The sequence below is a fragment of the Natator depressus genome, chromosome 6 (assembly GCF_965152275.1).
Source record: "Natator depressus isolate rNatDep1 chromosome 6, rNatDep2.hap1, whole genome shotgun sequence".
NCBI lineage: Eukaryota > Metazoa > Chordata > Testudines > Cheloniidae > Natator > Natator depressus.
This window is the reverse complement of record NC_134239.1, coordinates 49,162,909-49,181,073: the sequence shown is the minus strand read 5'-3', so window position 1 is coordinate 49,181,073 and position 18,165 is coordinate 49,162,909. Positions and strand designations below refer to the sequence as shown.

General features: G+C 40.2%; 1 protein-coding gene and 1 long non-coding RNA gene across 2 annotated transcripts in view; both read right to left on the bottom strand.

Annotated features, from left to right (window-relative positions):
* Positions 1-1,412, bottom strand: part of ANO1 (anoctamin 1) — a 115,632-nt gene extending 114,220 nt beyond the window's left edge. Inside the window, exons 1-2 of the mRNA XM_074956985.1 lie at positions 1,360-1,412; positions 989-1,072 (exon numbers count right to left, since the gene is read on the bottom strand). Of these exons, the coding sequence (XP_074813086.1) occupies positions 989-1,046 (58 nt within the window). The 5' untranslated portion in view covers positions 1,047-1,072; positions 1,360-1,412. The remainder of the gene's footprint in view (positions 1-988; positions 1,073-1,359) is intronic.
* A 2,357-nt stretch (positions 1,413-3,769) lies between these two features.
* LOC141990033 (uncharacterized) lies at positions 3,770-17,267 on the bottom strand. Its single transcript, XR_012640053.1, has 3 exons — positions 17,245-17,267; positions 6,796-6,828; positions 3,770-3,905 (listed from the first exon to the last, which is right to left on the bottom strand). It is a non-coding gene; the product is annotated as an uncharacterized LOC141990033 (long non-coding RNA).
* Positions 17,268-18,165: the final 898 nt, after the last annotated feature.

Here is an 18,165-nt window from a genome sequence, read left to right as displayed (position 1 = left end):
CTTTAGGATAACAGTCTTCATGGGAATCCAAAAACAGGGAGTGAAGAAAGGGCTCCCCGTGCTATTCTTAGCAGCACACAGTTAGATTTGGAATTTTGATTGTAAAGCATGGAATTTATAAACGTTGCCATTCTAAATTTACTTCGTTTGTATACAATTCAGCTGGATAATCAAGTGTTACAGTATGTTCCTGCTTAGCAGCTCAATTCTGAGTTTAACAGCCTCTAAACTAGGAGAAAATTTCATTCAATAAACATTGATAGTGTCATTTGTTTTCCAACTGTTGAAGTAAGTGAATTTTTTTTGTGTGTGCATATAGATGCACACATACACAGCAATGATTTATTTCTATGGGGAAACCAAGGAAATTCTCTCCCTGTGCCCCATATCATCCAAGGTATCTGTTCTTTGGTTCTAAATGTTAAGTAAGTTCTCAGCCAAGGAATGTACTTTCACTCTCCAATCAATAGATATCTGTTTGCACTCATTAATTAATAGTGGGATACACAAATTACCTTATTTAACAATTTATACACACACAGAAAGACATTTCAATTTAAATCCTTCTTTGTTTGTCTTCGGTTTTATAATGTGAATTCATTGAAATAGTATTTGTTTATATATATCATTACCATATACTGCATTTTTCAGTGTTTCATAGGTAGATTGGCTTTGTAAGATTTGAGCTTTCAATTGCTATATTTGGGCAGCTATGACTGATCATGTTTTATGTTTTAGAAGAAAATAAAGACTTATTTTGGCCAGTACTTTGCTAAGTAGGATATTACTCCTGGAATTTTAAAGTATTAAATAAAAATTGCTAGTAAGTTCCTTATTATGGCACTTCTGATGGGGAAGCATTTGGATAATCTGGTTTTCCTTTAGAATTACCAGACTAGAGTAAAATGACGTTCCCTTTAACAACATCCCCAAGCTCCAAACTCTAAGACCTTTTGCATCCCCCTCCCCCATTGCTATAAACACTTACGTGGCCCCCAAGGTGCCTCTGGGGGGATTCTGTGAAGGTCAAGCTCATCCTTATCCATTTCTTATCCAAGCCTGGAAAGCTCAGCTGCAAATTAGTACCAAAAAGAATATTTGAACTTGAAGGGATCCTTCCTCTTTGCTTTTTTTTTTTTTTTTTTTTTGGGGGGGGGGGGGGCTCTCATTCAATGGGCACAAGAAGTCAGTCCGCTACTGCAGGTTGCCACACAGCACACTTGCAAGCAATCCTACTACCACCACTAACAATAAAAGTAGGGTCCCTGGAATTGAAGGCAGCCAAATTTGAAAGAGAGAGAGAGAGAGAGAAGAAAATTCCCAAAATTGCCCTGGAAAACAGAGCAGCTTAAAACGCACCGAAGAGCTGACCCTGCTCCCCTTGCAGCGAGTCACAGATGCAGCCTCTGCCCGGCACAGGAGGTTTAAACTGATCGCTGCTGCTATTGCAGCCGCTGCGCGAGGAGCCCCCCTGGCGAAGAGAGAGGCACTGACTTTAAATAGCAGCGCTCTGCGCCGAGTCCGCTCACGCTAACTGCGGCCGCTGGAGACAGAAGGCAGTGGGAACCCAGCCCCCCCCCCCCCCCCGCGTGACTCAGATGGGTGCAGAACTATGCACGAAAATCCAGCCGGGAGCAGGCGGATGGGAGCGTCTCTCCCCACATGATCCAAACCTCTCCCGGATCCGGGGCTCACCGACGCACACGCGGACCCTAAGCTGCCGGAGGAACCGCCCGAGGAAGAGTTGGGCGCACTTCCCGCTCACGGTAGCGCAGAGAGCGGCTTCGGGCTCCCGGCATCTCCTAGGGGCCCCACCAGCGCCCGTGCTTTGCTTTGCTGGCTGGCGTCCGCCCGCCGGACTAGCGAGTCAGAACCGTTGTGTGGCTCTGCCCTGAGGCGCCGGTCGGGTGGAATAGGAGCTCTCTCTCTTCTGCACCGTTGGTTGACAGGCATCCGAGATCGGAGCACCTGTAGCTGGGTGTTTTGTCCAGGGACTGTGGGGACAGGAGCATTCCCTTTACAGGAGGAGACGCACTACTGCCGAACGGGCTCCTGTGGTAATCCCAGGCTCTGGTCAGACTCCGGAGTTGCCGGGAGGGGGTGAAATTGGGGTGCCTAGAAAATGCAGAGAGGTTAGGATGGAGCTGCCCAACCCCCTCTGCAGTAAGTCTGCGGTGTTGAGATGGGAGAATTTAGAGAAAGGGGACCCGGCAGAGCGGAGGGTATGTGGCTCTTTTCTAAACTTGAAACATTCCCAGTGCCTTTCCACAGGCTTTGAGGCCAAAGGAGATTTCAGGCGCTCTCCTCCAGTTTTGCTGCAGGCAAGAGAGGGGGGGGAAAAAAAAAAGTGCTGAACCGTAGCCTGTAAAGGAAGGCGCCTTCTTATGTATCCATAAAACCCTGCCAATGACACCCATAGATAAATATAATAAATCCCAACCCAGATCTCCCTTAAACAAAGTGGGTTTGCAGCAAGTGAGCTGACCTTGGGCGTTTGAGTAACCCGCCTGAATGATGGCAGCAGCTGACATGTGCAGGGAGAATTCCTCTCAAAGGTCACTAACGTTTTTTTCCCTCCAGCAGGCTGCAGAAGCCTACGCAACTTTTGGAAACCACACACTGCAACCTCAGAAGAACTTTTAAGGGGGTTGGGGTGAGTTCTTGGACATCACCCCCAGCATTCAGGGTGCTGAGAAAATTAATGTGTCTTGACTGCTGATAGCAATCAGAGTAAAATATAATTAAGACGCTGTTAGCACTATAAAGTCTTTGGTGGTTTGACATCTTCAAAGCCAAATGACACTTAACAGAGTAATTATTGAAGATATTGATCTGTCTCCTTTTGGAAGATTTTCAGTGTCCTAATCTTTTTTGTATCATAGTTTAACTATTTCTTTAACTTTCCCAGACTTCATGGATGCTGAACCTGTCCATGAATCTTTCATTAAAGAAAACAAATCCTTTAGCACATTTTGGGCTTTTACCCAAGGAAAGGCCAAAATTTAATAGGACTGTGGTGAGGAGGCCCTCCTCATGCATCTTGCTGGTGCTCAACTGCCTAGTCAGATCAGGATTTAATGGTTGAGTGCCCACCAGAGTTATTTTTAACTTTATTTTCCCCTCTTTTTAAGAATATGTAGGCCTTGTCATCTAAAATCATTCCTAAGGGCCTAGTTTTTAATGTAGTTGCCTAAAGATGCAGATAAGTGCCTTGTGGGATTTTCAAAAGCACCTACTTTCGCCTTTAGGAGCCTACATATCTTTAAAGACCTTACTCACTGAGCCTCATCAGTGATGTTAGAGATGGGGAAATGGAAGCAGGGCATTTTGTAGCTCATGAATACCTGTGCAAGGGAGTAAAGTGCATAAGGAACTCCCTCATTCCCCTAGGTGGGCTACCTGCATTGCAGGTTATGGGGGGGGGGGGGTGAGAGCAGCTGCTGCTAGGCTTCTGCTCCCCCTCCTGCACAAGTAGGCCGGGCCTTGGTTCTGTCCTCTCCCCAATACACTGGCTACCACTGCTTCCAAAATGAGCTGCACCAAGAAAGAGGCAGGCACAGTTTACTTCTCCCACAGAACAAGGGGGACGCAAGGACCCTATTGTGATGGAGTCATTTTGATGCCTCATTGCTCCTGGAGCAGTGCAGCTATGGTCTATTCCTTATTCAGGGCAGATTGCAGGGTGCCAATGTAACTCCAATTGGCTTAGCCAAAGCTGCAGAAGTATTGGGGGCTAGAGATAGTATTAGAATTCAAACTCTTACCTTCTATGCATAGCACTAGGCCACAGACCTCATTCTTTTTCTCTCTCACTGAAGGAGTGCTTCAGTAGTCAGACTCCTAATTTCACTTTCTCAGGTTTCCTTGGTGGTTTAACTGGTTAGGCTTTTGTGGTCACTGCAGTACTAAAACAAAGAACAATTTTTCTCAGAATAAGTTTGAAATCGGACGTGATGGAGTGGAAAGACACAGTTGGGTAAATGTATAATCAAGGGAATTTTAGAATTTAGATAATTTCTTGACAGAATGTAATCCTGAGAGGCTTTAAAATGAGTCAGTATGCTTTTAGGCTATTTTTAAAACCCATTGTTTACTCCCTTTTAACTTTTATTTTTATGCAAATATGAGTTTAGGCAATTTTGAAAATATTATTAGAGTAACAGTACAGTATGTTGTTTTGTAGATCTGTGATATATTTGAGCCTAATCTTGCTACTCTTATTTATGTGCGTATAAACTGCTAGAGGATCATGCCCTTAATATCAAAGACAGTTCTCTTTTCCTTTGTCTAAATTTCATTCATTCCTGCTGGAGAGTCACAGCAGAATCCTATATATGAGCAAGATCAAAATATATATTTCACAAAGTTTAAAATATAAAAAAGGTGGGGTTTTTTTCCCTATTAGGTTTTGTAAAGTAGAAACTGTGGAAATCTTCACACGCAATTAACCAACTGCCTACCGTAGTCTTGGAAAATGCAGCCATAAGGATCAAAATTCCAGTACTCTTACTAAATAAAACCTTATAGATGTGAATAGTCTCAGATTATTTAGGTGCTACTCAGTGTGACAAAATATCATAATCTAGCCCATAGACCTCATTTCTAGGTTTTATTGCATAGAGTAACACTCATCAACCTGGAATTTAACTCATCATTTTTGATGAATACTCCCACACACATAAAGTACAGATGTAGAAGCATCCAGTTAAGAGAGTAGAAGTGATATTTTCATGATTGGTGAGTGTGAAATCACTCATTTATCTAGCTGGGGCTGACTAGAGTTAAGCCATCCGTGGTAAGTGAATGGCTTAGCTAGTTGGATTTTAAGAAGGTGGAATACCTCACATCAGGGTTCTTACCATCTGTGAAGATTTTGGGCATTGGGACCTTTCCTAAACATACACACAATACATTGCAACAAAGTAGTCATTCATGGCTTGGCTGTTATCACAAAGCATATGCCTTTTGATAAAGGCTATTCTTTGCAGAGGACTTGAATGGGACTATAGCCCATTCAAAGGCAGCCCTCCTCATGATGACATTGTTTTGTAATTGCCTTGGAAAATGTTGGCCTGACAAGTAAGATTTCAAATACTGAGTTTCTGTGCCAGCCAACCAGTGTAATTATTTTAGGGGTTTTATATATTGAACCAGACATCTGGATGAATGGGGACAATACTAAATGTTAATGACTTATCAAGCCTTCATAAAAGGTCTTGAAAATTAAAAATATAGTACGTGCCATGTACTCCTATAAAGGATCAAATTTAAGAACAAAGTCTTGCATTCAAAGAAGCAGTCATGTCTCCATAAGTCTATAGGCTATGTTGCTTCCACTTATGATCATTTGCATTCATGCAATGATCAAGGCACACAGTGCAATAGTACTTTTCACCACATTGGTGAGTGCAGGGCCATGGACTTCTTACTAATCTAATGTCAAAGTATCAGGTAGCTTTCATAAGGAATGTTGGTGCATTCATGGATATAAAATGGTCAGATAAAGCAAAAAACAGATGCTGGTTTCACCATTGTACAGGCAGTGCCAGTAGATACGTGATTTGGCTAGCACACTAACATCCTGTGAATGGAGAAAGAGCAAATACCAAAGCATGGAGCTCAGACTAAAGGTCTCTTCTTGCCTTGAAATCTATAATTCTAAGGTGAACTGGTTCATGGAAAAAAACAAGCATAAAAATCATGCTCATTTTATTCATCCCTTTTACATCAGACTACTCATGTAAGTATAGCAAGCAAAAATCTTCCCCTCAAAAAAGGTACCATACATTCAAATAAAATGTGCGCCTGTACAACATTAACATATGTACATTGGAGAATAGGGCTGTTGTCAAAGGATGTCCTGGATCTATGGCCAGGAAGGGGTACTAAATGTGACCTTGTAGGTGCTCCCTATCCCCCAATGTCATCCAGAAGGTCATTAAGGCTTTACGTAGGGAACAATACAGCCTTCCTGAGGGGTAGGGAGGTCTACTTTATCAAAAATAAAATTAAAATACAAGCAAGCCTTCCTCCCAGCATCATAGTTGGAAGATGGATATCCTGAGACAGACTATTCCCACCTAGGTCCATCTCTTCACTCCAGTAGGGTTCTCTCTGCCTAGATCCCTTTCTTGGGGTTAGATATCTTGCCACTACCTGGCCCTTCCCCAGAGCTAGAGGTCTACATAGATCTGACAGCTGCAGCTCTTTTCTGGTACAGCATGTCAGTCCTGACAGGGGCTGGACTTGCCAGCCATTGCATAGGAGTTACCTGTCCTTCAGAGCACACTTTCCAGAGCCCTTGCTCTGGTGAGTTCTCCTGGGAGCACCTCTCCAGCTTCCAGTCTCTACAACTTATCCCAGCTGCACCCTGGTAACCTTTTATCAGGCTCATTAGCTAATTAGCTACCAACCAGCCACCTAGAGATTGAATTCTTTTCAGATGTAACTGAGTTGGCTCATTCTCTCTTCCAGAAGCCTGTGGCAGGTAGGCTGACTCCCCTTCAATGGCCAGGCTCTGTGATAGCTGCCAACTGAACTTTCAGTAAATGTCAGTGAAGTTCTGTCAGTGTTTTAACAAGGGCTTCTTGTGATAATCCCCAGTCTACCATTGGAGTGTGTACTTGCAAGGAAGAAGTGGAATGGGCCAGTGAATCTATTCATTTGTCTGCCCATTTGAACAAAAATGCTTTCTCACAAGCAGGGAAGGAGACGGCACCACTTGGCAATCAAGCTTATATTAAGTACACTTGCATGCAATGTTTATACTTTGCTCCTGAAAAATATACTGAGTACCTGGATAGTATAGCAGGGCTCCTCTCACATAATCTGAAACACAGAAAACAGACATTTTATTGGGGTCTGGGGTTTTCCCCAATTGTCTTGCAGTTGCCCTGGAATGATTTAATTATTTTTGTCCTAGAATTATTTTTATGAACCCCTTGGATGGCTTAGAGGTGAACCCTATGGGAGGCAGGGAAATCACTTCAATTCTCTCTTGGATTGGGTGGTAGAATTTTAATAAGGGGCACCTAAGAGAACAGCTTTGGCAATAGAGTGACACTCTTTGAGGATAATCACATGATCATGAAACAAAACACTGACTGTGTTTACAAGAACAATCCCATAGCCAATGTATTTTCTTCAATAGTAATACTGTAAGCAATAACCTCCCACCTCCAATCGTCAGTTGCAAAATGTCAACAGGTAGGGCACATACAAGGAATACAATTGGACCATGTAATACTCAATGCCTAGCTTTCATATAGCACTCTTCATCCACAGATCTCAAAGCACTTGATAGCTTGCTGTTTATATCCTATCATTCCCTCTGAGGAATTCTCATTGAAGTCAGTTCATTTTTTGTGCAAAACTCCAGCTATTGGATATGGCCCAAAATGTAAAGACACCAACTTGCCAGTATGTGATTTCAATGACATGAGCCAAGCTAGTAAAGGTAAGCGTATATACTCATGTTTGCAGGATCAGGGTCCTATTGTATAGGCATCATAACTAGGACTGGCACTGGCTGACTTATTCTTTCCCCTTCCAATGAAAATGTAATTGCTGTGCTGAAGTGCTAGTGCTAGAAGGACTTAAGCGCTTTGCTGAATTTGGGCAAGGGTGAGAGAGGTATTTAGAGTTCACTTTATAAACAGAAATATACATTATGTCAAATTAACTCATTGCATACAGTAATATATGCCCTAAAAATGGGATACATTTTTAGGGCATAGGACCGGGTAAAGATGTCAAACTGGGGATTTGCTACCCAAACTAATGTATTGCTTTGTCAAATAAAATAAAACCTGTTAGCAGATCAGCAGGAGAGATAAGGAAGGTTTCAGATACAAACTCTTTTACTTTAAAATAAAAAGGGATTCCTACATTTCCTACCTTGGGTTCTTCCCTTCTTAGCTCTACATGAAGTAACCATGAACAGTCACAAGGTTCACTGTGGCCCTGATCCTGCAAAAACTTATGCACATACTTAAAGTTAAGCATGAGCATAAGTGCTTGCAGAATTTGGGCCTAAATTATTATTTTATAGCATCTGCTCACACACAAAACACATTTGACACCCCATTCTCCCTTGTATTACTTGTGTTTACTTTGCTCACTTTACAGCAGCCAAGATTTGGGGTCTCTTCAGTGACTAACTGTATTTTCCACTGAATGCATCCAATGAAGTGAGCTGTAGCTTATGCTCAAATAAATTGGTTAGTCTCTAAGGTGCCACTAGTACTCCTTTTCTTTCAGTGGCTAACAGTAACTAGTACAAGTTTTAGCACTAGTACTGGTAAAAGTTTTCAAGAGACATTTTGAGGAAGCTGAAGGAACTCAGTGCTTCTCCCACTGAGGAGTACACTGTGAGATGTGATGCTATCTGTGGGTCCAGAGAGGACTTTGAAGGCTAAATTTTGATTTAACTGCAAGAAGTTGTGTATAAGCTGCATTGCCATGGGAGTAGCCAGAGAGGCACTGACTCAGACACAACTCTGAGTCACAGTTCCTCTTGCTCCATTCTTGCTGTTGAGGGAAGGAAATTATAGCAAACCTCATGCCAGTCCAGCTGAATAAGAAAGGGGGGGGGGGGGATGGAACCAAGCCACTTGTCGTTTCCCTCCACTCCCCACCCACTGACAGCCACTTATTCCTGCATGCCTGGACCTAAGAGAGCATAAGGTGAGTTATGACTCATGTTACTCCCTTGCAGGGGTGTGTAGTTCAAGTCACAACTAACCCCAAATATAGGTTCTGAATGGCAGGCTCTACCTATGCCAGCCACTACTACATTCTGACTCTTGTCTTTCTGACTCTACTGAGGTGCCAGTTAGAAAAGCAGACAGACAGTGTTCCCCCTAGATTAGAAAGCAAGAGCCTTCATGGTTCTGGTTACAGCCAAAGTTCCTTCAGCCCCCTTTATATCACATGGAGAAAAGAGTTGAGTATTTGTTTATATGCTTTGGCATTTATTTAATTTATAATATACTCTTCTCCAGAGATGTGTGTTGAATTCACAAAAAGAAAAGGAGTACTTGTGGCACCTTAGACTAACCAATTTATTTGAGCATAAGCTTTTGTGAGCTACAGCTCACTTCATCGGATGCACTCACGAAAGCTTATGCTCAAATAAATTGGTTAGTCTCTAAGGTGCCACAAGTACTCCTTTTCTTTTTGCGAATACAGACTAATACGGCTGCTACTCTGAAACCTGTTGAATTCAGTGACCCGTTCCACACTGTGATGTTGCCTTTCCAATCTAAGATCACTGTATAATTTACAAGGAAAAGTACAGAGAAGAGGTTAAGCCTTTTATTCACTTCAGGTATTGTGAAACCTTCTCAGTGCTCCTTCTAATACATCTCTTCAGCAGTTTGGTTAGATGGATATTTGAAGACAGTGGCATACATATAATCAAAATGATCTGAACAGCATAAGAGCAGCAGTCACTCCTGTATGCACATGTATCATTTGATCACAATAGTTCCGTCTGGCCTTAATCTATAATTATACTTCCTCTCTGGTTCACATTGAAATCAAGAGGCATTTTGCCGGTAGTTATAATGGTTTAAGGTAGACAAATACGTGAAACAGACAGCTATACATTGATACATCTTTATTACATATCATGGAATAAATCACTAGAACTCCTACCTACTAGAGTGTCAATTATTTAATGGCACATTTGATGCAGAGAGAGCAGATAATTTAGGGCCAGATTTCATCAATCTCATTCACAAAAAGTAGTACTTTATTATTCATATGGTCCCACTGAAACAGGGCTACTTATGGACTAAAGTGCTACTCAATGTGAGTGAAGGTATCAGAATCTGGCATTACAAAATGTATAAAAGATAGAACAACATGTTGCAAAACTATCTGGGTGATGTTACCAAATATACTATGGTTACACAGTGTCTCAGGAAACAATCACATGTTTTACATTCAGCCATTCGTGCCATAGGGGTCTAACACAATAATTATTTCCCCTGGTATTTAATATACAAATATTGCAAGACCCTTTTATAGTTAACCATAATTAGCGGAGTACTTATGCAGAAGGACTACTACAGAGTTTCTTGCCTTCTGTATGTTTCATCCTTAACTGTATTCTATTGTCAATATTTCTGGTTTGTTTGTTTTAAGTTACCTGTGTTGATATCAATAATTCATCTCTAGAGAGCTTGAGTTAAAGAAACAAGTGAGGCCCAAATTCAAGCATGGCCTCTGTGAAGGTTCACTTAAAAAAAAGGGAATAAACTATGCAGAAATCAGATGTAATGATGGTGCTGATAGTTAAAGGAACAGATGTGTTGTCTTCTTCAGTCTTCCTACCTATATACCTCTAATGTATGTGCCCCAAGAAAAACTGTTTCTATATGGAATAATTTAGCCAGGGAAGAATACATAGATCCAAGCAGGACTGAATATCATATAAGAATATGAGTGTTGGATTTGGATGAATGTAGGCATTTGAAGATTGCGGATTCAGTCAATTAATTTCGGTCATTTCTGTCATCACTATGTATTGAGTTGTTGGGGAATTGACAGGTCTGTTATATTAGTATATTTAAAAAAAATAATCAAAGGTGCCCAGAGTATTAGATGAGCATATTCATGTTATGCTTTTTATACATCTAAATAAATAAAATAAGGCTGCTATGATTGTGTCCTGATTATTATAAAGTGCAAGGGCAGAGTGTGTATTTGCACATACACAGCCATATGTGAGCAAACAGCAATGGTGTAAAGGATGCTGCACGTCTCCCATTGCATAATTAAAACTAACACACCCATAAAATACACCAGGTGTAGCATCTGCAACACAGCGAGCTTCAACACAAGCAGTAGTGTGTTAAAAATGAGTAAGAATAATTTAAGTTTAAGAAGAACCTGTCTAGATTAATTTTTGTCATATTTCAGTCTAGAAGTGTCAAGCAGGCCATTTTGTTTTAGTCTCATCTTCTTTGTATACCCTTAATAAATGAATCATTTGAGACTTAAACTGTTGATTGGGAATTTCATGAAGACTGTCCCAGAGAGCTCAAATAAATAGTCTGCTACCTCTAAAGAATGGTAGCTGAAGATCAGTCATTTGGATCTTACCCTGCTCAGGATTCTCAGTCAAGAGCCTGGACTAAGGAATCCTGTTCCAGAATATGTGCTGCTTGCAGGGCAGCGGTCAGAAGTATATACAGGAAAGTCCTCATAACCACAGATGAAAATACAATTTAAGGGGCTTCAGATAACAGTGTATATACCATCATTTGTTTCCACAAATGATAGTGTTCAAAAAATGCATGTACAAACTACTGTACTTGCATAAACAAACTTGTGAACATATGGTGGCTAGGTTGAGGTCCCTTCAAAAGGGGACATTTTAAGGCAAATTTTGAAAACACAATGCATTTTAGCATCCTTTAGAACTCGTTGGATCTTTGTACTATACCTGCATATACCATCCATCAACCTGTATCTGCACCTCACTATTCCAATTGCTACGCCACAGTCTAGTATTTCTTTTTTGGTAGATATGCTGCTGACATGTCCTCATATGCTTCTAAATCAATGTGGACTATACACTGACACCTGAGTTGCAACAGATATGATGGGTGTAATTTTCTGCCATTAACCCCAGTCCCAATCACATGTGTGTTTGCCAATTCTGCTGCTGACTCAGAGGAGAATTCACAAATACATTTATGTTAGTTCTGGGACCTGAATGCCATGGTTTTTCCCTCCCCTAGATCTGTTTACATGACTAAACACAAAATGTAGGCATTAGCAACTAAGTTGATATTATATGTCTATGAACAACAACATTTTTATGGTGCCAAAAGACAGACAGACATACAGAGTACTTCTTATAGTCATTCACCCTCATCTCAAGATGCTGTAAAAAAGGTACATAGTGTTAATATCTCCTTTTACAGATGGAGACACTAAAGCTCAGCATAGTTAAGTGATTTGCCCAAGGTGTGAAAGCAAGGAAGTGACAGGCCTAGTTGCATAATACAGGTGCAGATTCTGATCTCAGAGAATTTCTATATGCCTGTATAGAACATGTAAGAGTGACATCAGAATTAGGCCCCAAGTCTTGTAAATCTTTTCTTACCATGCCTTCTCTGATTAAGAATACAGGGCGAGCTTCTGCCAGCCTTACACTGAGTAGTATCTCATTCCACAGGTACCCAGTTTTGTTTTAGTAATTATGTCTCTATGAAATACCTCTATAATAGTGAAACAAATATTTTTGGTTCAATAGAGCCGTTGTAATAATTAATAGCGATAGTAAAAACAATTATTTGAAAAATGGCTTTTTTTAAAAATTGTCAGCACTATCCAAATTTTTCATTTTCATGTGAAAAAATTTTACTTTCAAATTTTTCAATATTTTTCAGAATATTTAAACATTTAAAACATTATGAAAAAACAAAAAAGTGACCTGTTTTGAGCCCTTCAAAATGAAAGAACTTCAAAAATTCAGTTTTTTCTCAAAATTAGATTTCATTTTTCAACTGGCTCCAATATTTCAAGTTCTCCTGTATGAAGTTTACTTCTTAAAGGATTAAAAAGCATCAGGCAAAATGTATCCGGTTCTTTTAAACACAAGGGGGCACCAGCAAGCTAGTGGAGCAGGATGAATGATTAAATTTTTCTCACGCATGTTAAATTAGAGAAAACTGCTGCAAATCTTCACACTTTTTAAAGTGAAAATGATTTTGAGAACAAAAGGTGGCAATGTAATATGCTCTTTAATTTATATTAAATAACTGTATAAACAAAAATCCTTGTTATGTGCCTCGTATGCTGTTTCTTTTGCTAGGTGGAATTTGAATTATTTCATATTACAGAGGGTAAAATCCAGTTCCTTTTACAATGTAGGGAAGATATTTTAACATCTCAGTAGAAATTGTTGAATGCGTGGGGATGTCTGAGTGAGAACACTGATCCCAGAGGACATGCAAGTGCCTTTTCTTTTTTTTTAAATGAAACAATGGAATTTGCAGGATTATGTGTTAATTCAATCCAAATGTCAGCTCCAGATCTGAATTTTGCATTCCTTTCATAGGCAATTCCAAACACTCTTGAACTTGGGAGCTTGAAATGTAGATTCAGATCTGAACTTTTCCATTTTAAATTTGTCAACTCTGAACTCGAATCTGGGGTTTGGATTCAAGGCCATCTCTTTACATATGCACATGCTCACAGTGAAATTCATCTTAGTGCTGAGGGTCAGCATGAGGTCTGTGCACCATTAAAGTCTCAAAAACAGGGCAGCAGTGGGACATAAGAGGTAACTAGGCCTTGGGATTGTCCCTCTTCACAGGGGTGAGTTTTACTGAGTACATATAAACCTTCCCCACGAATAAATAAGACTCAGCTTGAGACCAGTGCTGTTCTGTATGAAAATATTCATCGAGTGATGTGTCACAGGCTCCTAGAATTTTTCTCCTACTCTGGGATGGTCCAAGAGTTGTACCTGTTATCCTGAGTTATGAAGCAGCATTTCCTTACAATATACTAGGATATATAACTGAAAAGTGATAATTAAAGCCCTGAATGCTCAGTGTATGCCTTGCTTTCCTAACTCTCGCAATCTACGGCACAATCCTGTGTCATATTATGAGGTTACATATGCGAAGGATCACTTACCAGTTATTTGCTATTTCCACTTTTGCTCATAAAAAGATACTCATACTTTTTTCCCTGTGTTCATACATCTTAAGCTTGCCCTGTTTTAACTAATACTTGCTAGTCACTGTCACTGACTTGTTTTATATAGAATTACCAGTAGAGTTTAAGGTTGAGAAAACTTTCCTGGTACTGTAAATAAACCCACATTAAAGAAAGCGTACGACGTATTCTTTCAGTTCAATAGGCTTGCAAACATCATGCAAACTTAGAATGGTTTCGTGGCTAAAGCACAGACGTGGGAGTCAATAGATCAGATCTTTCCTAGCTCTGACAAGGACTTGCTGTGTGACCATTAATCAGTTAGCTTTTCTGAGGTTGAGCTCTTCATGGATAAAATATTTACCTATTGTAAGGAATCCACGCATTCATGACAGAGACAATTACTAGGAAAATCAAACACTAGTGCAGACCTGGACCTAAACCCCTACTTTTGCAGCTCCAAAAACAAAGGCCTCATTTGATCTAAAGGAGATGTGCTCTAATGCAGTCTGGAAAGGTTGAGAGCCACTGCAGTACACCTTTCAGGAGTCTGATTTGTCTTGTGCACCCCAAGTTTCACCTCACTTAAAAACTACTTGCTTACAAAAATCAGATAAAAATACAAAAGTGTCACAGCACACTACTACTGAAAAATTGCTTACTTTCTCACTTTTGCCATATAAACTATAAAATAAATCAATTGGAATATAAATATTGTACTTACATTTCAGTGTATATAGAGCAGTATAAACAAGTCATTGTCTGTATGAAATTTTAGTTTGTACTGACTTTGCTAATGCTTTAAATGTAGCTTGTTGTAAAACTAGGCAAATATCTAGATGAGTTCGTGTACCCACTGGAAGACCTCTGTGTACCCACAGGGGTACACATACCTCTGGTTGAGAATGACTGCTCTGCTCTAACTGAGAGTAGCAGCAAATCTCCTATCATCCCTGTGGGCCAGTCACTAGAGGGTAGAGGTCACACATCCAAAGCAGGTTAGCTTCCACTCCTTCTCTTATTTAATATGAGGCTGTTGGTGGGGATGGAAATGGGGAGGGGAAATGCATTTGGTTTGGACCTGTTAAGCTGGTACTTAAGCCAAATTTTACTCTCTTTCTTCCTCCCTCATCACTTCCAAAAATATCAGTGGCATTCACTTCCTATATATACACACACACACACTACTCTGAATATGATCATGATTCAGCTATTTTATTGCGATTGGGTTCTTGTACTTCCAAAAGCTTATGTTTCCTTCTTATGTGATTGCACAATGTTCCCTATTTATCCAGAACTACCCTCAGCCTGCACCACTTGAGACAACAGCAGTCACCTTACTAACTGTGAGGGCTGTGGTGCACCTTTTTGGGGGGGGGCATAGATTTGCACCCCTGCCTGACCCTTCTCTTGCCCTCTTAGGCATCCCACAACCACCTCCAGCAGACTGACCCCCTGACTAGGGTGACCAGATGACAAGAACAAAATATTGGGACACATGGGGTGGCAGCCACAGGCTCACTCCTCCCCCCCCCTCCCCACCACCACCAGGGCCAGCTCTGGGTCTTTTGCCGCCACAAGGAAAAAAAAAAAAAGCCGGAGTGCCGCTGAAGCAAAATATTGGGACAAATGGCGTCCCGACTGTACATCATTCGGGACGTGGGACAAATAACTAAATATCGGGACAGTCCCGATTTTATCAGGACATCTGGTCACCCTACCCCTGGCCCATTAGCCCCTACCCTCTGCAAATTTGAGTGAGTAGCACTGGGGGTCACAGCACCACTGGAGTTTGGCCTAGCCAAAAAATGGTTGGGCCATGAACCAAGTGTCTCCCCCCAGCTCCATGGCCTATGAACTGGAATAAGTTTATTCGCTAGACTTTACAACTGGGACAGATAGTTTGGATTATAGCAAATGCAAGGCATCATCTATTCTACTGCAACCCAGGACTAATACCTCTATGTTTTTGTGGATCCTTTGTTTACAATTAGTACTTGCTGTAGTGTTTCGATATTTATCTTTAGTTTTTTCTCTCCTGTGAAATATCTTTGATTCCTACTGCTTTCTTTCCATTTTGCTAACTTTTTCAGCTACAGATATTTTACATTTGTACACTGACTTTCATCCCTTGTCACTTTATAGACAGATGTACATACAACACCACTGACAACCATCCGCTTTGGGTGGTATCCAAACAGAATGCAACACAATGAACAACACAGAGGGGCGGATCAAGGACACCAGAGCAAGCCTCTACTATTGCAAACAGTGTCCTTACATCTTTTATGTTCACGTAGAACATCTGGTTCACATCCAAAAGATCCTCATGCAAGAAAATTGCATGATAATATAGCTACCTCAGAAGTATGAATCAACTGTGTTGGGATTTGAACATGTTGTTCTAGGGAAGCGAGACATTCCACACATGATACTTAAGTTACTATCTAGAGCTTGTCAAAAATTTTCCATTGGAAAATGCTCTTTTGTCAAAATCAAAACTTTCTGCAGTAATGTGTCTCAATGAAATTTCACTTAGAAAAAAAATTGAAAACAATTTCAATGAGGTCAAAACTGGAACACTTCAAACTTATCAGAACAGAATGTTTCAACTTTTTGTTTAAAAATGTGTTTTATTTTATATTGTATTAAATTCTAATTTTACATAAAATCAAAATCTGAACAAAACATTTTAATAATGTTTCATAGAATATCAGGACCTCAGGATGTCATCTAGTCCAATCCCCTGCTCAAACCAGGATCAATCCCCAATTTTTGGCCCATATCCCTAAATGGCCCCCCTCAAGGATTGAACTCACAAACCCTAGGTTTAGCAGGCCAATGCTCAAACCTCTGAGCCATCCCTCCCTCCCAATTGTTTTGATTGAGCTGAAACTAAATATTTTCAAACATTTCCATTTGTAGCATATTTCAAAATGTCAGAATTTCCCCTGGAAAGGAAATTGTATTGTTAAGCCATCCACTAAAAAACAAGTTTGAAAAAAGTCTGATGGTCAACACACCATAATTCACTTTCTATTTTATTTTCACTTTCCAATTAAGACTATTGTTTTGTCCTCCAAAAAATAATGGCCTGAATTCATAGAACACCACATAACATTAATAAAAGGGAGCTTCTACATACAGTACATACTGTGGACACAAGCTTGGATATCCAATAATGCACGTTTGAAGGCAAAGCTCTCCAATCCACGTGTCTTTCTTTAGATACTGTTTCATGCAGCGTTGTTGTAGCCGTGTTATCTGCAGTATGTAGCTCTGCTGCAGATCTCCATTTGTTTTGCACAGAGAATTTCCATTATCATCAACTAAAATTGGATCTGCAGAGAATTGTGTTCTATAACTTGTTACCTCTAACGCTTTAATTTTAAAAATTGTAATGCTTACTGAGTGCATTTGATGTTTACAGAACTGCTGAGCAATCCAACAGACCTCAGATAAACTTTATTCTAAAATATACTAAAGAATCAAGGTTATAAAATTAAATAAAAATGATTTCAGTCAGTTTAATGCACAGTAGTATAATCAAAAGAGGTTCCTTACTTGGTAACAGTGGCAAGGAAGTACATTCTGCAGTGGAAGGTGCAGTTGCAGTCCCCTGTTCACGTATTCCTGTTTCAGATGCTACAGTGTGCTAGAAACAAAAAGAAACCGCTAGTGAAAATTGGACCTCTCGATTTATATGAACAGGAAGTTAATGGGGAAAAAATAAAAAAACACTGCTGATAAATAAAGGTGGAGTTCAGTGTTCTAATGGAACCTACCTTGAATTTCTTGAACAACAAGTTTATAATCTTAATTCACAACTGACATACGCCAACACTGATTAGAGAGTTTCATCTTCAGGACAAGTTTCACAGGCCATCCTAACATGGCTAGGGCAGAGTTTGCAAAAACAGAGCGACATGATTAAATGATAGATACAATTTTTGTTTCAGAAGTGTTTTTTTTCCTTTAGTGACATTGACTGTGGAATTTTTTCTACGTTGAGGAAGACAACTCTTTCATCCTAAACTGCTGTTCCCCACTCCAGCAGCAAATTCACTGACATTTCTCTGTGATCACAATAGAACATAATAGCATAGTGTAATTCTGAGAGTGCATTTTGCCTGATTTGTATCAGGGCCTGATCTCAAGGGATGCCGAGTACCTTGTGCAAGGCAAAGTCTAAAGAAATTTAGGGTGCTCAGCACCCTTCAATATTGGCCCTACACCCACAGAATAGCTTAACGTATTATTGTTAAATAGACAATGGAATTATGTAAGAAAACATTTAATGAAAACTACATGGAGACTGATTCTCCTCTGTCTACATTGATGTAAATCAAGAGTAACTTTACTGAAGTCCATGTAGGTACACTGGTAAGACAGAGGCCTAAAGTACTGGACTGAAAGTCACCTAGCAGGGCTTAACATTTACACTCATCTTATTATTACAGTAATGCTAATAACCAACACATTGCA